General features: G+C 54.8%; 1 protein-coding gene and 1 long non-coding RNA gene across 23 annotated transcripts in view; one reads left to right on the forward strand and one right to left on the reverse strand.

Annotated features, from left to right (window-relative positions):
• Window positions 1–15: 15 nt before the first annotated feature.
• RPL29 (ribosomal protein L29) overlaps window positions 16–27,644 on the reverse strand; it is an 84,853-nt gene continuing 57,224 nt past the window's right edge. The window contains exons 1-4 of one of the 2 annotated variants that reach the window (XM_082414559.1): window positions 2,159–2,271; window positions 1,696–1,806; window positions 1,312–1,376; window positions 16–518 (exon numbers count right to left, since the gene is read on the reverse strand). In XM_082414559.1, the coding sequence (XP_082270685.1) occupies window positions 135–518; window positions 1,312–1,376; window positions 1,696–1,732 (486 nt within the window). In that variant the 5' untranslated portion in view covers window positions 1,733–1,806; window positions 2,159–2,271 and the 3' untranslated portion in view covers window positions 16–134. Of the gene's footprint in view, window positions 519–1,311; window positions 1,377–1,695; window positions 1,807–2,158; window positions 2,272–27,644 lie in introns of those variants that run through there. The other variant, XM_082414560.1, reaches the window with a different exon arrangement.
• Window positions 2,253–27,644, forward strand: part of LOC309638486 — a 75,663-nt gene continuing 50,271 nt past the window's right edge. For 2 of the 21 annotated variants that reach the window (XR_014251141.1, XR_014251142.1), the window contains exons 1-5: window positions 2,283–2,356; window positions 15,382–15,472; window positions 21,692–21,872; window positions 23,048–23,205; window positions 26,105–26,215. This is a non-coding gene — a long non-coding RNA (uncharacterized lncRNA). Of the gene's footprint in view, window positions 2,357–12,652; window positions 12,784–15,381; window positions 15,473–19,918; window positions 19,995–21,691; window positions 21,873–23,047; window positions 23,206–23,755; window positions 23,885–26,104; window positions 26,216–27,644 lie in introns of all 21 variants that reach the window. The other 19 variants (XR_014251136.1, XR_014251137.1, XR_014251145.1 and 16 more) reach the window with 19 other exon arrangements.

The following is a 27,644-nucleotide window of genomic DNA, read 5'->3' on the forward strand; positions in this document are numbered from 1 at the left end:
CAGACACAGGCTGACTGACAGATCCTGCCTCAGGTTTATTTGTACAAATAGCACAGGAGGACACCAGCCCCATGCAGACAGCAGCCCAGGGGTCACACCAGTCCTTCTGTCCTCACATTGGCAGATAAAGTTCTCTACTCTGGAGCCTTTGTGGGGGCCTGGGCACCTTTGGGAGCCGGAGCTGGAGCTGCAGGTGCACCTGCAGCCTTGGCCTTGGTTTGAGCCTTGGCCTTGGTTTGAGCCTTGGCCTGGGACTTTGGCCGGCAGAGCCTGAGACCCTTGGCGATGCGGGCACGAGCACGTTTCCCGAGCTTGGGGTGAGCAATGTAGGCAAGTCGACTGAGCTTGCGGCTGCCGCCTGTTGGGATCCTGGGCTTGACCTCCTTGGGCTTTACGGGAGCCTTGATAGCCTCAGCACGTGCACTTATGGCCTTGGCATTGTTGGCCTGCATCTTCTTCAGGCCCTTCTTGTTGTGCTTCTTGGCAAAACGCATGTTCCTCAGGAACTTGGGGTCCACCTGGAAGACAAAAAAATGTACAGGTGGCTGTAAGTGCAGCATGTAGGAGCCCTCAAGTCACCCATGGTGCCCCTCTCCATAGCAGCACCCAGGAGACCATCAGGCTCCAGCTGAGGCCTACTGGGAGCCGAGACAGCATCAAGTCAACCTTAAATGCAGAAATATCTGACCCTTGGAGCCCAATAGAGCTCAGACAGGAAGAACAAATTCCTACAGCAGGATTTTGGTTGAGTTTTTCCTGAAACCCCCTCATGGACACCCCACCCCCTCCCCCTTAAAAGGTGCCAAATACTAAGGTTAGCACAACAGATTCACAGCAAACAAGGCAGAATAAGAGAATGGAGGGAAGGGGGCGGGGAGAGACCAACAGTACAGTGGAGTAGCGAAGTGGAGACAAGACTCAGTTCTGCTCAGACCCTACAGCCTCAGCCTTCTTGGCTAATCCTTAGAACTCCCTAGCATAGGAAGGGAAGCTGCCCCCTCCATGCCTGGCACTGCATCAGATCAAGGTCATATGGGTGGTCAAAGTGGAACGGAAGGCTCACAAGGTACCGGGTACACAGGCAAGACCACCCCTTCCCTTGAAAAGCTCTGGGTGAGCAAGGGAGATGATCAAACTGCTCTCAGGAGGCAGGTTACACCTCGGGCCAGTAAAGGCCAAGTAAAGCTTTATTACAGGTCTGGCACAGCATGAAGTCCAGGCAAAACGGACAGTTAAGCTACATGAAAGACCCTGACCATGCAACTGGAGCCAAACACACACACTTTTTTGTGATTTGGCGCACACACTCACCCCCTTAAGAGATTCATATCGTTGTGATCGGGGTTTCTTGATGCCATTTCTGTGCCATTTTCGGGCTGTGGGGAAAAAAGGAATTAGACCAAAAAAGAGATTTCCTCTAAAAAGACCACCATTACAGCTGGCAAGCCCAGGAGAACCATAATTTCTCCTTACTTGGGATCCATTTAAGAAACCCCTTACCACTGAATGCAAAGCACTGTGGGTTATATCAAGGGGATCCCTGGCTTCTAAATCTACAGCCCCATAGGTAATGTTGGCTGAAAGTAAAATCAGCCCCAGGCCCACTGTAGGAATGTGCCTCCTTTCCCTGCCCAGTATCCCTAATCTTTGCCAGGGTCTGGGGCATTAGATGAAGGCTGGGCCAGGGGAACTTACACTGGTTGTGTGTGGTGTGGTTCTTGGACTTGGCCATGTCTGCAACTGGAGGACGAGAGTGGAGATCAGAGCTGGGGGCTCGCGGGGCCGGGCCTACCTCTTCGCCCTTATCTAGAAGAACGTGCGGCCAGAAACCTGAATGAGCCTTCAACACAGATGCCTTGCATCTGCGCCCTCCACCAGCCTGGATTCATTCTGCACGACCCGACGCCAGTCTCCCCCTCCCAAACTCAGGTAATGGTGCCTCGAAACCAACCCCCCAGCCGCAAGGCTGCGCTCTCCCCCCAAATCCGAATTCTCCCCCTCCCATCCATCCCTTGAGAACCCACGAGCACCGTCCCCGCCCCGCGGCTTCCGTTCCCCACAGCCAGGGAGCCGGTCTCCCCGTCCTCCCTAAGGCCACGCGCCCCGCCGCCGTCCGGGAGTCACGGATGGCTCCGGATACCGCGCGGCTAGCACTCACCAGGGCCCGCAGATCCCGAAACGCCTGGGACCGGAAGAGGAAGAGGAACGCCGTGGTGCAGCACGGGAAATAGGCTTGTCGCGGCAGGAAGGGACTACTGGAAAAGCTTCCCCCAGCGCCGTGAAGATAGGTTCCTAAGTCCGGAGGACACAAGCCAGATGGGAAGGTGGTGCTACGAGACTGGCCTCGCTCTTTCAGGTTTTACCGACCCCCCCTCCTTTCTCCTCATATTCCTCCCGACTTGGGTCCCAGGTCTCGTTAAAGGCCATGAAAGCGAAGGGAGTCCTTGAGGAATACATGTTAGGCAGGGGGTGACAGGAGATTTGTGTTCCTAAAAATGTACCTCTGGCTACTGCGCGGAGAATGGACTGTAGCGGGCAGAGGAGGGAGAGCCGTGAGGAGTCTGGTGCAGGATGGGACAGGATGGTGCCTGGAGCTGAGTGGGGGCACGGGGGATGGATAGGAGTGGATAAGGAAAGAGGGTAGACTGGGCTTGGGATGCAGAAGATTGGGGAGAGGAAGAAGGCCTGTGTAGCCCCTAAGTTTTTGGCTTGAACAAGTGCGTGAAGATGGTGCTTTTTACAGAAATGGGGAAGATTGGGGGAGGGACAAGGGTCTTGTTGCTTTATTTTGAGGGGGCCAGTGATCCAGATGTTTCTTTTTATTTTTTTAAGATTTTTTTTTTTTGATGTGGCCCATTTTTAAAGTCTTTATTGAATTTGTTACAATATCTTTTATGTTTTGGTTATTTGGTCACAAGGCATGGTGGGATCTTAGCTCCCCCACCAGGGATGGAACCTGCACCCCCCTCCAGCCCCCCACCAACCCCCCCCACCAATGGGAAGGCGAAGTCTTAACATCAGGGAAGTCTCCAGATGTTTCTTTTTAGATGCATTAAATGTGATATGCCTGTTGTCACCCAGAATAAGTAAATGTTGCCTCCTAATAACTCTGTTGCCTTCTCCACCTCTTACCCCTATAGTTCATTTCCACACAGCAGTGGGGCCTGAGGGCACTTTTTTTTTTTTTTTTTTTTTTTAAATTTTATTTATTTATTTATGGCTGTGTTGGGTCTTCGTTTCTGTGTGAGGGCTTTCTCTAGTTGTGGCAAGCGGGGGCCACTCTTCATCGCGGTGTGTGGGCCTCTCACTATCACGGTCTCTCTTGTTGCGGAACACAGGCTCCAGACGCACAGGCTCAGCAATTGTGGCTCACGGGCCCAGTTGCTCCGCGGCATGTGGGATCCTCCCAGACCAGGGCTCGAACCCGTGTCCCCTGCATTGGCAGGCAGACTCTCAACCACTGCGCCACCAGGGAAGCCCGTGAGGGCACTTTTTAAGATACAAATCAGATCTTGTCACTTAAAGTCTGCAAGGACTTCCCCTTGCATTAGAGATAAACTCTTTACCTCCCCTAATCTTGGCAATGCTCTCCTTATCATTCACTTTTCTCCACACCCATGGACTTCTTTCTTTCCTGCCAAGCACAAATACCTGTTCCTGCTTCAGGGCCTTTACACTTTCTATCCCCTCCACCTGGACCACCTTTTCCCAGCTCTTTGGATAGTATGCTTGCTTGGAGAAGCCTCCCTAGCCTGCCCTATCTAAAACAGAGACCCTCTGCCCCATCTCCCCAGTTACTCTGCATCCTCTCATCCTGTTTGCTTCCTTCATAGAACTTTCCCAGACTCTAACTACGTTTTCTATTTACTTGTGTATGTGTTCATTGGTTCAAGCACCAAGAGTTCAGAACTGGTTTGGTCACCTTCATTTTCCCATTGCCTGACACAGCACTTGATGTAGAACAGGAACTAGAGAAACACCTACTGAATGGACGTTCCTTGGCAGGCAGGTTCATGGACTGACCGAAGCATTTTGCAGAGAGTTGGGGAGTGAAAGGGAAAGGAGGATGTGGAGGCAGGACACACAGGTGATTCCTTACTGAAGCATTCCTGAGGAGAGGGAGAGAAATCTGGCAGGTGTGAGTTAGGAGAATGAAGAGCAGGCTCAGATGCTCAAGGGGTGACCTAGTGCCAACAAAGAAACAGTTGAGGCCAGAAAGAAAGGTGTCTCTGTAGGAGCAAAGTCCTTGAGGGGTGCTGAGAACAGGTGGAGGAGCTGGTAGGCAGAGGTGGGGACTGTAGGAGGTGGGCGTGGCACGAGGCCCCAGGGTATGGGACAGGTGGCGCTGGAAGTTTGGACAAAGAGGAGAAGGCTATTTGTTCTGGGGGGTTTTTTTGGCCGTGCCACATGGCTTGTGGGATCTTAGTTCCCTGATCAGGGATTGAACCCACACCCTCGGCAGTGAAAGCGCAGAGTCCTAACCACTGGACCACCAGCGAATTCCCAGGGGAGAAGGTTTGACTGCCACACCTTGAGAAAGGGAAGCAAATGGTAGGGGTCAGCAAAAAAGGCTGTGACAGCTTTAAAGAAACCAGGCTGCCCCATTGTGTGGCCTTCCAACTAAGCAGTAGCTCTCACAGCTCCTAAAAAGTGAGCAATGACATGTGCTGAGGACTTGGTGTTACCAGGTTGTTTTGACAGTGGCAGAGTAAGCAACGAGCAGAGAGCTATAGTCTGACAGGGAGGCAGATTCACAGATGATGGCCATGCAGTACTCTTGGAGCTGCTGTAGGGATAGGCCCAGGGTGAAATCCCAGCTGTCAGGCAAGGGAGGAGGCAGTGACAAGAATGAGGAGCTTTGGCTGTGACCTGAGGGGACCATTTGGGGGGCTAAAGGGAACCATGATCTGGAGCCATTGGCCTGCCATGCTTTTCTTTCTTTTCTTCTTTTAATTTATTTATTTATTTATTTATTTTTGGCTGCATTGGGTCTTCGTTGCTGCGCGCGGGTTTTCTCTAGTTGTGGCGAGCGGGGGCTACTCTTCATTGCGGTGTGCGGGCTTCTCAGGGCTTCTCATTGCGGTGGCTTCTCTTGTTGCGGAGCACAAGTTCTAGGCGTGCGGGCTTCAGTAGTTGTGGCTCGTGGGCTCTAGAGCGCAGGCTCAGTAGTTGTGGTGCACGGGCTTAGTTGCTCCGTGGCATGTGGGATCTTCCTGGACCAGGGCTTGAACCCATGTCCCCTGCATTGGCAGGCGGATTCTTAACCACTGAGGCACCAGGGAAGTCCTGCCATGCTTTTCAAAGTGGGAAAGATGGTAGGGCCAGCCATATGTATAAAGAGATAGTTTTCCTACCTTCCTTCCTTTCTTTCTCTCTCCTTCTGTCCTTTCTCCCTTCCTTTCTTCCTTCCTTCCTCCCTCTTTCTTCCTCCCTTCCTTCCTTTCTTCCTCTCTTTCTCTCTTTCTTTCTTCCCTCCCTCTCCTCTCTCCTCCTCCTTTTCACTCTCTTTTGCTCCCCTCCCAATCTCTCTCTCTTTTTCTCTTCATAAATGTGTAAAGAGCTTATACAAGCTCTTCTGTAACTTGATTTTATTCATTCAGTAGTAACTCATGGACATCTTTCCCTTTTCATGAAAATCTTTTGTAATCTTATTTTATTTTACACATTTAAAAATCTTATTCTGAGGAGATGTCAGTAAACATCACCAGATGTCAAAGGAGTTTCTAACACAAAAAAGATGAAGAACTTAGCCCTTCCTCCAAGGCTTCCTCCAGCCCTTCCTCCTCACCTTCTTTGTGTCAGCAGTTCTTGCCCCATATCTGTCTGTGCAGAGGCCTGGGTCCACTTGCTGACCTCTGTGGCATAGCCTTGGGCAGAACTACTACCTGGACTCAGCAGAACGTCTGTCACCCAGGCTCCTTGTAAATGCCTTGGGCACAAGACACAGAGAGATGTGAGGCTTCGGTGACCAGACAGACCTTGGACTGGGCGGGGCTGGATGTGATCCGCCTGAGCCATGTGGCCTGCAGTGGTATTGTCTTGTCCAGGCCTTGTCCAGAGCTACAGCCCAACTCACAGCCCGAGTAGGATCCACTGGGGCTTACTCATTGAAATTATAGGGTCAGAGACATCTGGGGTAATTTTTTTCTGTGCCTGGCACAGTGCCAGGTACATGTGGGGACCTGATAAATGTTTGAGGAATTAAATGTACATACTTCACCAATCCAGGCAGATGGCAAAATCAGGAGGCAAGAGGTCAGTCGGCCTGGAGGGATTTCACAGAGACAAAAGTCAGCTTTTCTACTTGGTCCAGATCTCTGCTCTCTAAGCCTCAGTTCTGAGTGTAACCTGCAGATGAAAATAGTAATTGTCTTGTGGGGTTAAACCGGATAATTTTTTTTTAATTGAAGTATAATTGATTTACAATCTTGTGTTAATTTCTCCTGTACAGCAAAGTGATTCATATATATATATTCTTTTTCATATTCTTCATATGGTTAATTACAGGAAATTGAATATAGTTCCTTGTGCTATATAGTAGAACCCTGTTGTTTATCTATTTTATATATAGTAGTTTGTATCCGCTAATCCCAAACTCCTAATTTATCCCTCCCCCACCCTTTCCCCTTTGGTAACCATAAGTTTGCTTTCTGTGTCTGTGAGTCTGTTTCTGTTTCATAAATAAGCTCATTTGTGTCATATTTTAGATTTCATATATAAGTGATATCATAGGTGATTTCTCTTTATGACTTGCTTCACTTAGGATGATAATCTCTAGGTCCATCTATATTGCTGCAAATTGCATTATTTCATTCTTTTTATGGCTGAGTAGTATTCCACTGTGTGTATTCCATATATATGCGCATGCACACACACACACACACACATGTGCGCGCGCACACACACACACACACACACACCACATCTTCTTCATCCATTCGTCTGTCGATGGACATTTAGGTTGCTTCCATGTCTTAGCTATTGTAAATAGTGCTGCTATGAACACTGGGGTGCATGTATCTTTTTGAATTAGAGTTTTCTCCAGATATATGCCCAGGAGTAGGATTGCTGGGTCATATGGTAACTATATTTTTCGTTTTTTAAGGAACCTCCATACTGTTTTCTATAGTGGCTGTACCAATTTACATTCCCACCAACAGTGCAGAAGGGTTCCTTTTTCTCCACATCCTTTCCTGCATTTATTATTTGTAGACTCTTTGGTTATGGCCATTCTGACCAGTGTGAGGTGATACCTCATGGTTTTGATTTTCATTTCTCTAATAGTTGGCAATGTTGAGCATCTTTTCATGTGCCTGTTGGCATCTGTATGTCTTTTTTGGAGAAATGTCTATTTAGGTCTTCTGCCCTTTTTTGATTGGGTTGTTTTATTTTGCTTTGTTTGATATTGAGTTGTATGAACTGTGTGTATATTTTGGAAATTAATCCCTTGTCAGTTGCATTGTTTGCAAATATTTTCTCCCAATCCGTAGGTTGTCTTTTCATTTTGTTTATGGTTTCCTTTGCTGTGCAAAAGTTTATGTTTGATTAGGTCCCATTTGTTTATTTTTGCTTTTATTTCTGTTGCCCTGGGAGACCGACCTAATAAAACATTGCTGCAATTTATGTCAGAGAATATTTTGCCTATGTTCCTTTCTAGGAGTTTTATGGTATCATGTTTTATATTTAAGTCTTTAAGCCATTTGGAGTTTATTTTTGTGTCTAGTATGAGGGTGTGTTCTAACTTCATTCATTTACATGAGGTGTCCCACTTTCCCACCACCACTTGCTGAAGAGACTGTCTTTTCTCCATCGCATATTCTTGTCCTCTTTGTTGAAGATTAATTGATCATAGGTGTATGGGTTTATTTCTGGGCTCTCTATTCTGTTCCATTGATCCATATATCTATTTTTGTGCCGATACCACTCTGTTTTGATTACTGTAGCTTTGTAGTATTGTCTGAGGTCTGGAAGGGTTATGCCTTCAGCTTTGTTCTTTTTCCTCAGGATTGCTTTGGCAATTCTCAGTGTTGTATGGTTCCATGTACATTTTAGGATTATTTGTTCTTGTTCTGTGGAAAATGGCACGGGAAATATGATAGGGATCACATTAAATCTGTAGATTGCTTTGGGTAGTGTGGCTGCTTTAACAATATTAATTTTTCCAGTCCAAGAGCATGGGATATCTCTCCATTTCTTTGAATCATCTTCAATTTCCTTTGTCAGGTAAACCGGATAGTTTGAGTAAAGCACTGAACACTGTGCTGAGTATACATTAGGTGTTCAATCATTGTTCGTCCCAGCCATGCTGTTCCCCACAAGGGCTCTGGGGAGGCAGAAATGGCTTAGGGGAAATGTCAGTGTCAAGTGAATGCTAAAAATGAGCACAGGATCCAAAGAAGGGCCAGGATGGAATGACATAACAGTCCTTAGGGGTGCTGGTTCCCCTCAGTCCTGAAGTTCCAGAGGACAGGGACTACCAGTATGGCCAGATAGGAGCGACCAGAGTGGCTTATCAGAAGCAGGATGTTTTACCTGTGGGAGAGAAGACTGGGGGTCAGAGAGGAGGCCCCTAAGCACCGGGTAAAGTTTTGGATCTACTTAGAAATTCCTGTGAGAGGCCACTTGGTTCTTGTGGCCCCAGAGGGCAGAGCTATGACTGAGGGAGGCAAATACCATGGGCAAGGGTCATTTTTGCAGTTAGATTTTCTTCCAAACCATGGGCTGCTCCCAGAGGTAGTAAGCTCTCAGCTACAAGGAATTCCTGGGGATAGAGGTTGAAATATGGGATGGAGGGTTGGAAAATACAACTCTCAAGTTCACTTTCCTCCAGAAATCTGGGATTCGAAGCTCCTGGGAGAAGGAAAGGTGGTGGGCAGCTTGCAATGCCAGGCTGGGGTCCAGGATCTGTCGGGAAGAGAGAAGACAGGTCCCGCAGAGGCTTGGGGGTGCAGCGCATTCCTCCAGTCACTGGGGACACCTTCATAGCCCCAGGCCACTGATTTTCCCTCTGGGGGGCTCCTGGCCCAGAAGTGATGTGTCTCCACTGGGGAATGTGAGCCTGTCGTCCACATGGGGGCAGCACAGGACCGCAGATGGAGTGGGGCCACTGCAGGCCGCCTGGAGCTCCCCTCCTTTGGGAAGAAGTCCTTTGAGCCTCCCAGACCTCTCACACCCCTGCTTCTGGTACCCATTCCCCACCCTCCACAAGCCCCTGTCTGCCCATTCTTGGCAGGTTCTCTGGGTAGGTTGAGTCTCCCCTGGCTTCAAGCTCCTGGTAGTGGTGGTATAGGGTGTCTTCCCCCAGAGAGGGAACAGGGCAGAGAAAGTGGAGCCTGTGGGTATCCCTGGGCACAGCCCCTGCTGGTCCACATCAGAGTTACTAGAGGCTATGTCTATTGGGGGTTAAAGGAACGGGTTTTTTTTTTAAATTAATTTATTTGATTTATTATTTTTTTGGCTGTGTTGGGTCTTCGTTGCTGCACACAGGCTTTCTCCAGTTGCGCAGAGCGGGGGCTACTCTTCGTTGTGGTGTGCGGGCTTCTCATTGTGGTGGCTTCTCTTGTTGCGGAGCACAGACTCTAGAGTGCAGGCTCAGTAGTTGTGGCGCACGGGCTCTAGAGCACAGCCTCAATAGTTGTGGCGCATGGGCTTAGTTGTTCCGCGGCATGTGGGATCTTCCCAGATGAGGGATCGAACCCGTGTCCCCTGCATTGGCAGGTGGATTCTTAACCACTGCGCCACCACGGAAGCCCAAGGAACGGGTTTTGACATCAGACTGACTCGAGTTCAAATTCCTTCCTCCTTCCCTCCCTCTCTCCCTTCCTCCCTCCCTCCCTCCCTGCATCGGGTCTTAGTTGCTGCACATGGGATCTTAATTGAGGTACGCGGGATCTTTTGTTGTGGTGCACGGGCTCTTCATTGCGGCGCCGTGCTTCTCTCTAGTTGTGGCATGCGGGTTTTTCTTTCTCTAGTTGTGGCACGTGTACTCCAGGGTGCATGGGCTCTGTAGTTTGTGGCACGCGGGGTCTCTCATTGAGGTGCACAGGCTCAGTAGTTGTGGTGCGCGGGTTTAGTTGCCCTGTGGCGTGTGGGATCTTAGTTCCCTGACCAGGGATCGAACCCGCGTCCCCTGCGTTGGAAGGCGGATTCTTTACCACTGGACCACCAGGGAAGTCCCTCGGGTTCAAATTCTGACCACTGCTCACCAGTGGAGTGACTTCATCTCTCTGAGCCTCAGTCTCTGCACTTGTGACAGTGGAGGGAGAGATAGTGGAGGGAGTGCCAAGCAGGCAGGAAGCCTCCTGGGGCCTGGCTGAGCATTCCCGAGACCACACGGCAGCCTTGGGAGCTGGCAGGGTTCCCATCACCCTGTTTCACAGATGGGGAGATGGAGTCCTTGGGCATGACTTGCTAGAGGTCCCACAGCCAAATGGAGAGCTACTGTGGTCCAGATGCCCCCCAGGACCAGAGGAGCATGGGATGGATGGTGTGTGCCCAGTGAGGTCATGGAGGAAGCCCTGTGACACTGACCGGTGACCTGGAAGAAGCCCTGGCCCCTATGGCCAACAGATGCTCAGAGTGTTGGGGGGGGGGGGTCCACTGTGCTGGCTCTGCCTCCACTCAGACCCACTGGGCCCTCCCAGAACACGGCTAGAAAGGAGGGGGTGTTGGTGGTGGTGGCAGTGTCCCTGGGAGGACGGCAGGCTCCTGCCAGTTTGGGGCGGGGCTGGGGTCTGTGGGCCTCAGGCAGGCAGGGACTGGCCAGGCTTGAAGGAGGGGACGCTCAGCAGTACAGAGGATTGACCTGCCAGGAAGAGAGGGATGGAGTAGGTGGGTAGGAGAGGGGGCTGGACAGAGCAGGACTGCACCTCCAAGGGGCTCCCCCAACTCTCACCCCTGCCTCTCAGGTGAAAAAAGAGCATGTGAAAAAGAACAATGAAGGTGAGGATTGGGAGGGACCCCCTCTCTTCCCCCCAGCAGCCTCCAGTAGAGCCAGTAGTGTCACTGCCATGGCAACCGCAGCCCCTCCAGCTCCCCTTTCTCCTTTAGCCCCATCCTGCCTGGATGCCCCCATGGCCCGTGTGTGCCTTCCTAGCCCAGGGAAAGAGAGGCTGGGGGTAGGGGAGGGCTCCTTTCTCAGCCACCGTTATGGCCCAGGGGCTGGATCCCAGGACCACCCCTGCCTCAGGATCAGGTGGAAGATTCTTTAAGTGGGGGAGAGGAAAGGGTGTAGTAGCTTTTGCAATAATTATTCTGAATGAACAAGGCGGCTATCACCTCCCTAAGGTTTCAAACCCCCGACTCTCAAAGTCCCTATTCTCTCCCAGGGCACAGAGGCTGCGACCCAGGAGCCCCTGGCAGAGTTGAGAAAACCAGCATTGGGGCAGGGGCCTTGAAGATCATCTGGTTCCCACCTCCAAGCCTATAGGTGGGGAAGCTGAGGTCTGGAGAGGAGCAGGGACTTGCCCAAAGCAAGAGAGTATGTGGCAAAGTCAGGCAGGGAACCAGGGTGGTCAGACCAGGGGGGTTTGGGGCAGGCAATGAGGGCCAGGAGGGCTGTGTCCCACAGTAGTGGGGGGGGGCGGGTCTGGGGAAGGCTCTGGGCCTGCGCTTGCCTGCTCCTCATTTAGTGCTTCAGTAAACCCCCTCCCAGCCTCAGCGCATAATGGACTGAGTGAGGGAGGAGGCCTGGCCCTGTTTAGGGAGGAACAGGGGACCCCAAAAAGAGCAGAAAGGAGCTGGGGATCTGAGGAGGGGCACAGTCAGGAGAGCTAGGGACCCTAAAGGTCACATTGAGTGCCCCTGAGCAAGAAGGGCTTGTGGCCCTAGACAACAGGCTTTGGCCCAAGCACTGCCCTTTCTAAGCTGTGGGTGCCTGGGCAAATCACCCAAATTCCCAGGGTCTGCACATCACTCTCCTGCTGCCCCTGCCCCATGTAAAATGGGGTCAGCCACACAGGCTGGGGGGAGATTCTCCGTGATGGAGCAAACAAACAGAAAGGGTGATTCCTAGCTCCACTTAGGAGATCGTTGGATGGGCCCTGTGAGGCCCTGAGCTTGAAACCCTTATGTCTGCTGGGCCAGGGCTACTGCCACGATCACCTGGAGCATCTATTATGTGCAGAGCCTGAGGGGCTGGGACAGGAGGAAGCTGTGGGCACAGGACCCCAAGATGTAGAACAGAGAGGGGTCCATCTAGGCAGGAGCCTCTGGGGTTTGGAAGAGGGACTCTGCAGCCTTCCTGGGAGAGGAGGGATGCTGCTGGGGCTCAAAGGCAGGCCGTGTAAGGTCAGGGAGAGGTGGGAGGGGCTGAGCGGGCACAAGCTGGCATTTGCTCCCTATGACTCTCTGGCACCGGACCCCAGCTGATCAGGGCCTCCCTGAGCTGTCACTGCACCCACAAAGCCCCAGAGGCCTGGCCCACAGTGGGTTTCCTCACCTTCCAGCACACAGTCCTAAGTTCAGGGCCTGGGCAGAACAGGGGCATCCTGCTAGGGCCGGGAGCCAGGAGCTGTGCATCAGCTGTTGCCAGTGCTCGCCACACCCGCAGAGTGGCTTCTCTTGTTAATCCCATGTTGCTGATGAGGAAACAGAGGCCCAGAAAGGTAAAGTGTCTTGCCCAGGGTCACCCAGCTCCTTCTCCTCTGTCGAGGCCACTCCTGGAAGCTCTTCTGGGCTTGGATGCTGCCTGAGACGCACACTGATGACAGCTTGGGAAAAGGAGGGCCACGTCCTAGCTGAGGAGCGCGCCTCTGAGAGAGTGTGCTGTGGCATCCACGGCAGGTGGGAACCCCGTACAGCATTGTCAGTCCTTCCTGTGTCCCCCGACACCTGTTCATTAGTTGGTCGTCACATTCTAAGGCCTCACGGTCGGTCCACTGGTATAGGTTGGAGGGCATGACCCAGATGCTGCCCTGACACTTAGCAGCTGGGTGACCTTGAGCAAACACTCTGTCCTCCTGTGGCTCTGTGACCTCCCTTTGAGATGGGGATGAGGGCACCACCTACTACACTAGGGGTTGTGGGGAGGCTCCAGGGACCCTTTCGTGCCAAGTGCTTAAGGGGCCTGCCCACGGTCTCTGTTCCTCTTTTTTGTTTTTGTTTTGTTTTGCCACACCACGTGGCATGTGGGATCTTAGTTCCCCAACCAGGGATTGAAGGCGCACCCCCTGCAGTGGGAGCGTGGAGTCTTAACCACTGGACCTCCAGGGAAGTCCCTCTCTGTCCCATTTGATAGCCCCTCTGGGACAAGGCTTGAATCAGCCAGAAGGCCAGGCAGGTGATAAAGGGGTCCCTCCCTGCCCCCCAGATTCCCCTGGAAACACATAGGCTGCCCACCCCCAAGGCACCCCACCCAGAGGGGGATAGGAGAGTGGAGATGGCTCCCCGGATGCCCTCTTCACCACCCGCAGGGATGACGGGGATGGGGCCAGGAGAGGGCAGGCTGAGGACAGCTGCTGAGTGGTGGCACTGAGGGGCATGTGGGGGACCCCGGCCACACCTAACAACCGGGCCCTAGCACGGGGAGCTCGTGGGTGAGAGGCCCAGGGTCCTCGCTCTGTCTCAGAGCTGGCCTGCCTGCCTGGCACGAGCCCTCCAAGCGCTGGTTTTAATCGATCTTTTTTTGCAAGCAGCTCCTGGAGGTGCGGGGGCGGTTTCCCCTTGACTCAGAGTCTCTAGGAGGATGCGGCTTGGCTAAAAATAACTCGAATTACTGTGCTCCCGCCCCGAGGCCGGAGGAGGGGCCCGGGGGGCTGTGGGGGTGGGAGCCCGGAGGGAATGTTGCAGCAGCAGTGAGGAGGGGGTTCCCTGAGAGGAGCTGGAGAAACGCGGGTGTTGGCAGGTGGGAAGGGGTGCAGTACATTCAAGGGAACGGTCCTTTCTCACCCACTTCTCTCCAGGGCGGCCAGTGCTTCTGGAGCAGAGCTGGGGGTGAAGGCTGGCCCTGATCCTGGCCCTGCACCATGGAGGGGGCCAGCCTTGCTGGGTGGTAGCAGTGGGCTCCTTCCAGCAGGAAGTCTGTGTTTGGAGGAGACCGCCCCCCTTCAGCTCAGCCCTGTTGAATGCAAGCAGTGACAGCAGGGGGCGCAGATCTGGGCTCGTGGTCCACAACTCTCCTACCCTGCGGCCTGACACTGAGCCCCAAATCCTCATCCAAAAACTGGGTGCGACTGCAAAATTAAGCACCTGACTCCTGGGCACTCCAAGGCCTCCTCTCCCAGCCCCACCTGCTCCATCTGTCTGGAGAGGCAGCATCAGGCTCCCTGTCACACCCTTGGTACAGGGCTGAGAGAGCCCATCGTGTGACCACCCCTCAGAGCAGGGTGGAGGCTGTGTCAGGGTCCGGGAGGCCCTAAGCCAGGCAGGATCTGGGGTCCTCCGCACAAAGGGGGGCTGGTCAAGGAGGGTGGGGACTCCAGGTGCCCATGGGATGGGGGAGGTAACGGTGGGGCCCAGACAGGAGGCTGGGGACAGGCTGCACGATGGGCTGCTGGCCCTGGTGGCCTTCTGGTGCTGCCCTCCCTGCCATCCCCAGCTTCACACCACAGGGCTGAGACAGTGCGAGAAGGAGCACAAGAGGCTCAGTGGCAGGGCATGGATCACGTGGTGGAGAGGGGACAGCATGGCTGTCCTTTGCACACACACAGACCCCGCAGAGGCAGTGGGAAATGCACGGGAGGGGGGCCAATCAGCCCTGCAGCAGGGAATGCGCTGGGACATACGGGTCCCTGGGTAGGGGCCCTCCATGCGCCGTGCCTCAGCTTCCTCATCCTTAGGGGTGGCCATGGGATGCCTTGGAAAGCCCCTTAGATGGAGAGCAGAAGAAGCCGAAGCAGGAGTAGGGAAAAGGGCAACGGCAACGATGTCAGCTACCCCTGCCCACCACTGAGCACTCACGGGGCTCCCTGTAATGTTCTGTGAGGGCAGTCCTAAGATTACCCCCACTTTACACATGAGGAAACTGAGGCTCAGAAAGAAGTGACTCACCCAAGGTTGTAGAGCTTGTGCGAGATGAACTGGGCCTTTGAACCCAGGACCATCCGACTACATAGTCTGTTTCTCCATTTCATCTTGTTCTGAACATGGAGCCAGATGTACTTATGAGGTTGACTCAAGGTGGGGTGCACGGGTATTCATCCAGATATGAGATACACGGAGTCGCTTCAGCTGGACCCCTACCCAGACCTACCCATCCCCCGCCCCTCCAGGGTTGGCTCAGGTCACAGGGAGCCTCGTTCTGGGGCACCAGTGTGCCTGGGAAGTACCTGTGTGTGCAGGGGGGTGGGGGAGAAGAGGGAGTGTGTATTCTGCCGGGATGGGAACAAGACAAGTGATAACAATAATGATAATAAAATCCCCCCAAAATAATGATGTTTTTAGCAGCACTGTTCCTGAGGAGAAACTAAGAGCAACACAAACATCCAGTAACAGGAGAATTGAGAAATCAACCACAGCTCCCACAGCAGCAGGGGTGAGTCCTAAACCATAACGTAGAATGAAGAACACAAATTGCAAGAAACTACATTCAGTTCAAAGCCATTTTTATAAAGTCCCCCACCAGAGTAAAACTACACAATACTGTTTTAGGCATTCATATGTGTATGATAGAGCTCTTACAAAAGAGCAGAAGTGATAAACCAAGATTCTTGGTACACTGGGGGAGGCAGGAGTTGGGTAGGGGTGGCACACACAGGGAGATTCCACCCATGAACGTCTGTTGCTGGCCCATGGGGTGCCAGGCGCTATTTGTGGTGCTGGGGGCGGGGCATGTGGGTACAAGCAAGACAGACGTGAACTCCAGGCCTCCTGGCACTTAGAGTCTCACGAGACACACTTCCTTCCTATTCTTGTGCTGTGCAATAGGTCACCAGTGTCCATTATGTTATTATGTATTGTCACAGATATTCCTTTACATTAACCAAATACTATATTTAAAGAGAGAAATAAGGAATAAACACAAATGTAATTGACCTCCCCCTCAAAAAAATCCCACCCAAGTGGGTGAGCTCTGGAGGCTGAGCTCCTCTCCCTGCCTCCTCTCATTGATACTACATCACATTGATCCAGGAGTCCCAACCCCTGGACCCCATCCCCCCTACAATCTCCAGTCGCAGCTGAACGTCCCACAAGGTTATTCCCTCAGGCAAAGGTCAAATTGGCTTGGAGTGCAAGATTGGTAGACAGGGCTGGGTACTCAACCTCTGGGAGAGCCAGAGCCAGTTGGGGAGATAAAATGCAATGGAGGGAGATGCAGAGCCTGGGAAAGATCCCTCTTCTTTCTGGCCCAGGGCTCTGGCACGACATTAGTAGAGGTGGAGGGTGCAGAAGGTGGGAAGTAACAGGTCTGCTCTGTCTCAAGCTCTTCATCTTCACCTGGGGGGCTCAGTCTGCCATCTGTCTGTCCATCCATCCAGCCAACTATACACCATATAATGGACATTGGTAACCTACCACACAACACAAGAACAGGAACAAAATGTGCCTTGTGAGACTGTAAGCTGCATGAGGCCTGGGGTTGATGTCTGTCTGGCTTGTGCCTGCATCCCTGCCCCCCATCCCAGCTCCCCTGCACAGCCCTCCTGGGGTAGGGCCAGTCTAGCCACCCTCACCCGATGGCCTGGTACATGGTAGATACTTGCTGAGGGGTACCCGGCCTCACTGTCACTGCTTTCAGCAAAAGCAGAAAAGGATGCACCTCCAGGCCCTCACATGTGCTGTTCCCTCTGCCTGGAACAGTGCACCCTCCAACCTGGCTCAGCCTAAAGGTCATCACCTCTGGGAGGCCTTCCAGGACCACCCCAGCCAGGCCAAGTCCCTCTCTCCACACCTCCCCCAACACCACAGGCTGTATCATGGTCATGTTTTGTCTAGGTCCATCTCTCCTTCTGAGTGGGGGGACTCCAAGGTCAGGCCCAGGTCCCCCAGCATCCCCTGGGCTGGGCCAGGGCCCACAGGAGGGCTCTCGGCTTCATCTTCTCGGCCATTCTTACACCTGAATACAGTCTGGCATTTTTTCCCTGGAGGAGCCAGGCCCAAGGGGGAGGTCAGCCACTTCATCAGCCCCCGCACCTCTTGGACTCCACTTTCTAGGTCTTTGCCCCTCCCCCAGCAGTCCACCCATCTTCCACCCTGAGGGCTACCGGGGCTCCACACATCCACCTCTTCTCTTCTAGAGCTGCCCTCGGCCGGAGACATAGTGGGTGGGAAGCGCCCAGGGCTGGAAAAATGGGGCTACAGGAAGATCCCTGAGAGAACCCTCCACCCCCAGCTCTCTATGTCCACAGCCTGTGAGGGATGCAGGGTGGGGGATGGGAGAGATGGCAGTGGCTGGTCATCAGTCCAAATCCAGGTCACTCCCAGCCTGCTCAGCAGCCGTTGATAATTAGGGGCCAGCAGGATGTGGGCAGGTGGGTGGCAGGAGACCTAATTGTCTGATTTTTCAGGTAATTAACGGGACGCTGTCTGGTCTGTCCCCGCGGGGCCCAGCATCCGCCACCCCATCCCCTGGGCAGCCCCAGCCGCCTAATGAGGCCAATTATTGAGTGGTGCCCGGGCCCTCATTAGTCACCTGGAAGGGTCATGTGGGAATGGCACCAGGGGCGGGGCTCAGCCAGCCATGGTGGAGGCTGGGAGCCCCCAGCGATCAGGATGCAGGATGTGCTGCCTGTAGGTCTCTGCAGCTGCACACTGAGGGTAGCCCGCCCACACTTGGGACCTCACTTCTTGCCTCTGCTCTCAGGGCGGCAGCTTTAGGTCAAATCCTCCCCCTGCCATTTCCCAGCTGTGTGGCCTTGGGAGAGTCACTCCCCCTGTCCTACCCTCTGTTTCCTGAATCAGAGATGATGGATGTAAAATGCCTGGGGCACAGTGGGTTCCCAGTGCACAGGTGCTCACCTTCTCCCCACGGGGCCAACTCCTCTCCTTCACTCTTGAGGAAATGTTGGCCCAGAGTGGGTAGGGTCTAAGGTCACCGGTGTGTCCAAAGCCCACTCTGCAGGGCCTGGGCACCAGGGAGGGCAGCAGGGATGCTGAGGGATGGCCCTCTGGGATTCGCCCAAGGAACCTCAGCAGCAGGGCAGAGGAGTCCTGGGAGGAGTCAGAGAGGCGATCTGGCCAAGGAGAGGGGGCGCCCAAGAGCAGCTGGACTTTCTGGACACCTGAGCAGAGTGGCGATGGGGAAGCAGGAAATCTCCAGGAAATGCGGGGCTTTGGAGATCATGATGGAGCCAGAGGCCCTCCACTCGCTGGATGCTCCAGGACACTCAGGAAAAGCCCACAGGCATGTGACGGTGCCGCAGCCTGCTGTCCAAGGCAGGGATCCATTCTTTCTTGGTTGGTCCACACCAATCTTGGCCCAGGAGATCACTGTGCCTTCAGATGTTGAGTGTTTTTGGCTTCTGTGGCTTCTCTGTTTTAAGAATTCTGTGACCTAATTCCATGCTGACAAATTCCATGCTGTTCTGGCTCCTATAATCGTCAGCTAATGCTACTTTTGGTCCTACTGCCAGCCCAGAATCTTGGTCAAGGGTTTCCAAACTGTGTCCCCCAGGAGCCCTAGGGTGGGAGCAGAAGGGGGGGCTACTGACCCTCCAATTGGAACAGCTGGACTTTGATAAAATATTAGTAGCTGCTCCTTCATGAGCTCTTGCCGTGTGCCAGGCATGCACCGGGCCTCTGCCTCAGCAATTGCATTTGTCCTCAAAAAATCCCACGAGGAAAAAAAAAATCCCACGGGGAAGGTAGCATCACATCCCCATTTTACAGATCAGGCTGCTGACACTGTTGGAGGCTGAGGCTAAGCGGCATGCCCCAGGGCTCAGCCTGTGGGAAGGAGAGCCAGGACTTGGACCCAGTTTCCACTCTGAGCTGCTGTGAATATGTGTTCTGTGGCTAAAAAGAAAACTAGGTGCAGGAGTTGAGGGGAGTGTCCCATTTATCATAATTTGTTTCCTCCAGAGCCAAGTGTGTGGGTGCGCCTGCCTCTCTGCCCCAGAAGAGCGTGGCCTCAGCCCCAGGTCGCCCAGGGCTTCTACGCCCCACCACGTGGTGTCTGTGTGCACGAGGGCCCATCTGCCCGTCTGTTTCCCTTCCCTCTGCTGTGGGCTCTGCTTTCCCGTGGTCCAAACAACAAGATCCAGCCCAGAAACAGCATATGTTTCCAGCCTCTGCTAGTCCAAGTCATAAATCGCCTGGTGTGATGTGCTCCTTGTGTCAGCTTGTTTCAAAACTCAGGGTGGAGGTGGCTGAATGAGTGTGAGGAGAATGCAGGGCCTCCTCCAGGCTGAGAAGCTGAGAGCTGGGAGCCGGGGTGAGTCCAGGACTGAGGCTCAGGAAGGGAGGCAGGGACTAGGCCTGGGGCTGGCTTAGGGGCTCAGCCTGGGGCAGGAACCTGCAGGTGGTGGCCTGGATTCAAGCTGGGCCTAAGGGCTGAGACTTAAACGGGAGCTGAGGTCAGAGATCAAAGGGTTGGTCTTCTTGTCCAATGGTCAGAGGTCCAGACTTGACTTGGAGTCAGGGGTCAGAGGGCAGGGGCTATTGCTCAGAACTTGATGGGGATGGAGAGCTAAGCTCAGTTTGGGGTCAAGGTCAGGCCTCAGGCTGAGGTAGGGTCAGAGGTTAGAGGTCAGAATCAGTCCAGTGCTGAAGGCCATAGCTAACTGAGAAGGAGGTCCCCAAAGACTCAGAAGCCTGCCTGCTGTATCCTGGAAGTGACGTGTGCCAGGACCGGTGACAGAGGGATGCCTGTGATAAATAAGACGGGGCTTCCAGGGATTGACCATGAGTTTGAAAAGGACTGGGTACAGATCTTATGTCCAAAGCCACTAGAGCAAGGCTGGGGGCCTGGCCTCCAGTCCCAGCTCCCTGCCCTCAGGATGGGAGCCTTGGTTGCTTATCTATGAAACGTGGATGATCACAGCACCCGCCTCCATGTTGATCATACTCCATCGGTGTTGCTGATTTCTACCCTCAAGACTGCCCTGGAGTGGGGGTAGGTGAGTTAACACAGTGGGGGTGAGTGGTCGAGGCAGGTATGTGAGATGCTTCTGTGGCATGGGGGGCGGGGGGTCTCAGGAGAGGAACTGTGCCAAGACCCTAGATCCCCAGTCACCACCCAGGGCCCTGTCACTCTCAGGCTGCCCCAGAGAGGTGGCCCTGCAGCCAGTTCAGGCGTCAGCTGCCCCCCTGAGCCGTGTGCAAGCAGCACCGTCCCAGGCATTTTTTCCAGGCCTCCATTCTGCCAGCTAGGTTTTCCCACCTCTTCTCTGTTCTAGGCCCAGCATGGTCAGAGATCTGGGGAGAAGCCCACACAGCCGCTGGTGGGGGAGCTAGGATGGAGGAGGCAAGCGGGAATGAGAGGCCAGCGGGCAGAGAAGGGTGCCAAGGAGGAAGCCTTATCACAGGCCTCTCTGTTCTTATCTCCCACAAGGCCTGGTCACGATCCAGCCTCAGCTGTTGACCCGCCGCTGGGGTCCTGACCCCAGAGGTCTCCCCCTCCCCGCAGGGGAGCACAGGGAGATTCAACAAGGGGGGAACCAGGCATGTGTGAGGGGGTGGGGGCTGGAGGGAGATGAGAGAACCCCTGGGGGACAGGAATGGTGGAGAGCCAGCAGAGGACATGTGGACAACAAGAGGGCTGCCCTGCCTGCCCAGGATTTGGCTGTGAAAGTCCCGGTCACCTCCTCCAGCTGAGCTATTAATACCCAGCTAAGACCCACGCACCCTTGCTGGGAGGACGCCGAGTTCCTTGGGGGCTAAAAACGGTCTGCAGTGGGGGTGGGCCCGGTGTCCTCCCTCTCTGCTTGTCAGAGGAGCTGGGGCCAAAGTCCATGCTGGCCTGGAAGGGGGCCAGAGCCAGGGTCGGGGTACAGAGGGTGACTGAACCCTGGGGTGGCCTGAGGATTCCAGGCGGGAGCAGGAAGGCACTCAGCCAGTCCAGTCCCTGTTGCTCAGAGACCTGAGCGTGGGCCAGAGGCCTGCCAGTGGTCCCACCCAGGAGGAGACCCGCCTGGCTCTTCTGGCTCCTTGCCCCACCTAGGCCTTTGCCTTCCCCCCAGGCCTCAGCTTGGCCTGCCCCAGGCTGCAGTGGGGCTAGCGGCTGAGGGCTGCCTGCCTGTCTTCTGCCCAGAGGGGCCTAGAAGGGAAAGGGGGCCCCAGGGAGGGGGCAGGTTCAGAGCCTCTAGTGGGATCCTGGCCGCCTAAAGCAGAGCCATTCACGTTCATTGAGCTTCATGTGTGAAATTTCAGTTATTCATAGCATTCTCTCAGGAGGGAGTTACTGGCAGCACCATTTTATAGGTGAAGAAACAGGCTCGGTCATCTCCTCAGAGCCTGAGCTGGCGAGACCTGGTTTGTCAGACTCCAGACCCTACCTTGTGTTACCTCCCGTTACGTCATTGCAAAAGGAGATTTCTTGGTTTGTCTTGGGGATCCATGAAACAGGTATTTCCATCAAAATGCCGTGATCACTGTAGTGTCTCAGGCCCACCAGGGTGGCCAAACCAAGAATGAGAGGCCTGCATGGGCACCTTTCTCCTGCATTGGTGAACCCCCCTCCCAGGGATCGTCAACCACTTCTTCCCTCATTCCTGGGGCTCAAGGACACATCCTGAGAGCCTGTGCTAGTCTTCTGGGCTCGAGGTCACCCAAGGCCACCTGCTCACTGCTCTGTCCCCCTCCCTTCCCATGACAGATGCTCCAGGATCCAGACACCGACCCCAGAAGAGCACAGACTTGGCCAGGAGAGTCCAGACGAGAAAGTGGTTGAGAGGTGTCAGCCCCGGAGGCCCCCTGAGCCGGAAATCCCGACAGCTGCCTGGCTCATGGGTCCTGGGCACTGGGCCCTGACCCAGGGCAGGCAGCAGCCGTGTCAGGTGTCCAGAGGAGTTGGGGGAGGTTATGGCTGGAGCCAGGGCTGTCTGCCTGTGGTTAGCGAGGCTGTTGACACCTCCTGGGCTGCCAAGGCAGAGCGAGGCCAAGGGGCTGGGAGAGGGGTCCTCGCTTAGCCTGGAGGGTCTGAGGGGAGAGACAGGCCCTGACTTGAGGGTCTGGGGAAGGAAGCACAGTCCTGTCCTAAGCTGAGAGAGACCTGGCCCTGCCTGAGAAATCTGAGGAGGGGGACAGACCCCTAGTTTTGGGGGCTGGTAGAGGGGGTATATTTCCAAATGGCCGGGGGGGAATAAGGTGTGGGGGGGTTGTCCCAGCCGGACACCAGGACTCCAGGGAAGGCTGCCCGTATCCTGGGTTCAGGGGGAAGCTCTGAATCCGACGGCCTCCCTTCCTGGCTGGGAGGCACGTGGCTCTGCAGGACAAGCAGGAGGCCTCTGGCCTCAGGCTGACCACACAAACAGCCCCAGGGTGTCACTTCCCCTGGAGAAAAGGAGAGGCCTAGGCTTGCCTGGATTTTCCTTAACCCCCGGAGAGGGACTTTGCCTCTGCGCTGGTGGAGATGGGGGGACAGACTAGCGTCAGAGAGCCCGTTCCAGGGGAGCCCTCCCGGGATGGGCCCCCCTGCTCATTTGATCCATGCACCTCAGCTCTCCTGATGCCCATGTGCTCACCCCCTCTGGAGCCACCTCCCCAGGCAGTCTTCCTGGATTGATAGAGATGAGGAGGCACTATGCTTCCAACTCCCACGCCAGGCTGGAGTGTCCATGGCTACCCCATCTTCTTGGGGCCCCCGCCAGCCGAGCCTGACCTCATGAGGCTTTGGGCCTCCATCTCTCTTCTCTCACTTTCCTTTCAACACTCCCTCCCTCCTGGCTCTCTCCTAGACCGCCAGGCCTCTGGTTCTCTGGCTGAACCAGCCCCTTGGCCACACCAGGTCTGGGGTCCTCTCCCATCTCAGCTGTCCCTGCTGCTCAGTCTGGGGCTCAGTCCCCTGCCCTGTGTCTCTGTCTCTTCTCTCTGGGTTTATCTTTGTCCTCTGGGCTCTGACTCAGACCTGAGTCTGTCTCTCTGTTTTAGTCTCCATCTCTGCCCCTCTCTATCTGTCTGGCTCCCTGACCCAGTCTCAGATGTCTCAGTCATTCTGTCACTGTTGCTCTAGGACCTGGTCCTGGCAGTGTCTTCTCTCTCCACCTGGCCGGGGCACCTGCTCAGACATCTGCTCTGCTGTCTGCTCACTGGGCCCCACGAAGAGCTCAGACAACACTTGTGGTGTCAACTCTGGCCCAGTTCCAGGGGAACTGCTGTGATTCCCAGAAGGTGGGTGAGGGAGAGACAGGCCAGAGGGCCATGTGCTTGCCTGTCTCTTGAGGGGCTAATGGCCCTGGGCTTCCCTCTGCTCAGGCCACGGCTACCAGTGCCACAGGCTTCACATTTCACCCCACCACTGACGGCTGTGGGACTCCGGGCAGGTTCTGAGCTCGTGTCCTCGTCTCCAGAGTAGGGCCAGTAGGGCCGACTTCAGCAGGTGTCAGAGTATGGAACGTCAGTGCACTTGGAGGACACTTGGCACTGTGCCCAGCATGTAGCAGTGCTCCGTAGAGTCCCCATGACTGTTACTGTGACTGTAATTCCCCAAGGTCCCCGGAGTCATGGTAGGCAGAGTGGGGGATGGGCTGAGCTTCTGCTGCTTGAAGTGTCCCATGTCCACCTGCGTCCCATACCCGTCTCTTCCTCTGTTGGACAAAAGACCTCTCCCTATACCTGGGACCTTCCTGTCCTCAGAGTCTGTCTGAATTGCACACTGGTGCTCACCAAATTAATTACTGCTGGCTTGGGGATGTATTTTTTTAAGAAGACATTTTTCCAGGGGGAAAAACACGCAGGAGCTATAATTAGTTGGGAAGAGGAAAGAGGTGCGGAGCGTGTGAATCATCAGCCCCAGTGATAGACGGTTAGAGGCTGAGCAGAAGTTTCAGGAGAAGCTGCTGGAGTGTGGGTGAGTTGGGGATGGGGTGCTGCCCCCAGGCAGGCCAGGGTCCTCAAAACACCAGGCATGTTCAGGGATGGGGACTTTATCTGTCACCCTGAAGTCTTTATGCCCTCCCCCACAAGGCTCTGTCACCCATCACCCTCTCAAGGCCCCAGCTTCTCAGCTCCCCTGCGCGTCCTGCCTGCCCTGACGGTCCCTAGGGCTTTTGGCCACCTCATCCCAAGGCCAGTGCCAGTCCTGGCTGGCATGTACCTGGGCAGAGAGCCTTGCAGCTTGAATGAGGAGAGAAACTGTGGAGGGTTTGAGGTGCAGGGATTGCAGACCATCTAGACCAGCTTCTCATTCATTCACTCACGTGTTCATCGAATACTGAAATGCTGCTGTGTGCCTGGTCCACAGACAGGCAAACCAAGGACCAGAGAAGTGCCACTCCAAGGCCACACAGCTGTGAGTGGAGCAGCCTCTCTGCCTGTCCTGTCATACCAACTCTGCTGAGCCAGACCCTGGGCAGGGCTCTGGGCCACCAAGGGGACCACGACCAGGCCCCACTCTAACTGAGCCCATATTCTGATGGGGGAGGCAATCAGGCACCTATAGGGCAGAACGCCCAGTGCTGTGAAATGGGAAGCTCAGCGCTGTGGGGGCTTGGAAGTGGGTCTTGATCCAGCCTGGTGGTCAGACAGGGCTTCACAGGGGATGAGGTGGACAGTGTTCAGCGGCTGGAAACAGCATGATGACCCATCATGCTGCAGGGATGTTAAGTGACTCTGTGGCAGGGCTCAGGCAGCAGCAGGAGTGGGGGTTGCTGGGGACTGTGGCTTCTGGGCCAGGTGATCACTGCCCATTTCCCCAGTGTTTCTCCTGAGCAGCTGTCTGGGGCGCTCTGGGGCCCTCGTCCTTGGGGACCCTCTGTTGGTTCTTTTTGACGTCTGGGGCCCACTGACCCAAGGTAACCCCTGTCTGGGCAGTCAGTGGCTAAGGGGACTGGACCCCAGGTTTCTCCCTCTCTCCCTCTCCTCTGGCGGAGGGCTGGCTACCCAATGCTCTAGGGGTCTCTGCCCAGGCCTCAGGGGCTATGCGGGAGCAGCGTGGCCTGTGCCTGAGAGCTGAGGAGAGGACACTTCCTCCCCTGGGAGAGCATGGCATCATTCAGCACACAGAGCGCTCCCTTCTAACCCCAGACCAAATTAGCCTTCCAAATTACAGGCTGCATGTCCTCCAAATTGGGGATTGGGTGGGAGAACAGAGGCCCAGCTCTCCTTCCTGCTTCCTGCTCACAGAGGGCTCTCAGCCCATCCCTAAATAACAGGACCATGTTAGGAAAGAATTCTGGGCACACATACCCTCCCACCCCAGGGTGCAGGGATCCCCAGGTCCCAGACCTGCATTCAGGCTCAGGGCAAGGCTTTTGCCCTCCTGGGGTTTGACAGTGAGCTCGGAACCAGAACATTCAGTCAAGGCCAGCTTAGGGTTCTGAGGGCATTTTGAGGATCATTCATTTATTCATCAAACACCTACTGGGCACAGTCTCTGTACCAGGCATTGTGCCTTGAGACACTGAGTGGCAATGGAGGTGACAGACATGTGACCAGGAAGGTACATGTCAGAATGAGCAGGCCTGTGGCAGGGGGTGTACAAGTGGCCCTGGGAACCCTTGATGAGGTCAGGGAGACCTTCCTGGAGGAAGGGGTATATAAGCTGAGTCCCAAAGGATGCATGTGTCCTTAGCCAAGGGAAGAGAGTTCAGGGAGGAAAGAACATCCAGTGCGAAGGCCAGGAGCAGAGAGTGAGGGAGGGGCATCAAGAAGTGGGTGGTTGGTTCAGATCCAGGGGCCTTGTCAGCTATGCTGGGGGATTGGATTTCATCAGAAGTGCAAGGGAAGAGGAGGCCTGTGATCCCAGGAGTGGAGGAGGATGGGTGTGTGTGTGTGTGTGTGTGTGTGTGTGTGTGCGCGCGCGCAGAAGCACAGTTGGACCATGGCCCCACCCCGAGGGCTCATGGTAGGTATGAAGGGATGTGGGGGCAGAGGAGGGGGTCCTGGACCTCCCACATTGGCCTCCCTCCCACCCCCACCCCTTCCAGACAGCTTCGGGCCTTTGAAGAAACAATCCACTTTACCACAAGGAAAACACGGGAGCCTGATGGTATTTCTTTGTGTCCTGAAATTAAGGTGACTTCCTGTGTTTTCGCTAATTGGTTTGGAACTCTTCATGTTTTTGTTTTAGAAGAAAATTATTATGGATGTTGAGAATAAATGCGATCATTGTGTGGTGCTGAGAGCAGAGAATGAAAGGAAAACACCTCCTGAGCTCACCCACTCTTGTGTCACCGAAGAGGCAAGTGAGGTGGGGAGGAGGGACTACGTGGCCACACAGCCACAGTGATGGTCCCCCAGGAGCAGGAAGGGGTGGCTTTTGGGGCTCGGTGGAGAGAGGATGCTTGGTGGGGGGTTCTCACAGCAGGGTGGAGAGAGGACCTGGGAGTTCCTCCAGCTTCTGGTCTTGCTTGCACACCTCCTGGGATGGAGAAATCACTGCTTCCCGTCTGCGTGTGGTGAATTGGCCCAGCTGTAGCTGGTGAGCAGTTTTCCCTGAGTAGGTAGTGCTCCTCCCCTCCAGTCTCACCCAAGGTTCTCTGCATCCCAATCTCTACCCCACCCAGGACCTCTGGTCTTCGCTTCAGCTGCCTGAGGTGAGGCTGGGGCCAAGGTGGTCTCTGTGGGTGGGACCCTGGGCTTCTGCAGGCTGCATGGCACTGGATCTGATCTGGCCCCGGTAGATGGTGCCTGCACTTCTGAGCCTGATGGCTGGGAGGGCTTCCGGGCTGGCGCTTCCCCGGCTGGCAGCCAGCGTGGGAGTGTGAGGAAAGGCACGAAGTCTGCTTCCTGGATGCACGGCCTGTTGTCCAGCACATCCTGCAGGGCCCGGCCCTGCTTGGCTGAGGACACAAGCTAGTGGGTAGAGTCAGGCCTGACAGACAGTTCCATGGGCAGCACTGGGCAGACAGGTGGGGCACCAGGTCAGTGCGCGCCCTCACTCAGCAGGCTTCTGTTTAGCCCCTGCTATATGTCTGGCCCTGTGACGGCCGCTGGGCCCTCAGAAATGAATTAGACACAGACCCGCCCCTGCCCCCGAAAGCCCGTGGTCTGGACAGGCACGGAGGAGACAACAGAGAGCAATAAAAAACCTGTATCCCCGGCCGTACCAGCAAAATCAGCTCCAGACTTTGGGGAGTGAAATCCTACATAACCCACTTCTACCCAGCAGCTAGAAAGGGACCTCTAGAAGTCACCTCTGGCCTCCTGTTCCTTCTGCTTGACCTGCCATGGCTCCCTTTTGCTGGCCCCCAGAGGGCCTGTGTACTCTGGTCCAGCCTCTCCCTGGAGCTCAACTCCCTCCTCCACTCAGCTGCAGTGAACACTCAGGGTTTAATGGTCTCTCCGGCCATCTGGCCTTTGCCCAGGTTGTTCTCTCTGCCTGGAAAATGTCCCCTTCCTTTACCCTTGCTAACGCCTACTCACTCTTCAGAGTCAGCTTCCAGCCCTCTCCGTGGGTAGCTTTCCCAGCCTCTAGATCATGACAGCCCCCTGGTACCTGTCCCTGTAGAGCCCCCTACACTGCTCCTCAGAGCATTCATGGAACTTGTGATCAGGTCTTTAATTGTGTGCTTGTTCCATTGGGGACGCAGGACCCAGAGCAGGCCACGTTTCTCTTGGCCACTGCTGGATCCCGTCGTCTCACCCCAGAGGAGCCCAGAGGATGTGCT

The sequence above is a fragment of the Balaenoptera physalus genome, assembly GCF_965194825.1.
Source record: "Balaenoptera physalus genome assembly, chromosome: 11".
NCBI lineage: Eukaryota > Metazoa > Chordata > Mammalia > Artiodactyla > Balaenopteridae > Balaenoptera > Balaenoptera physalus.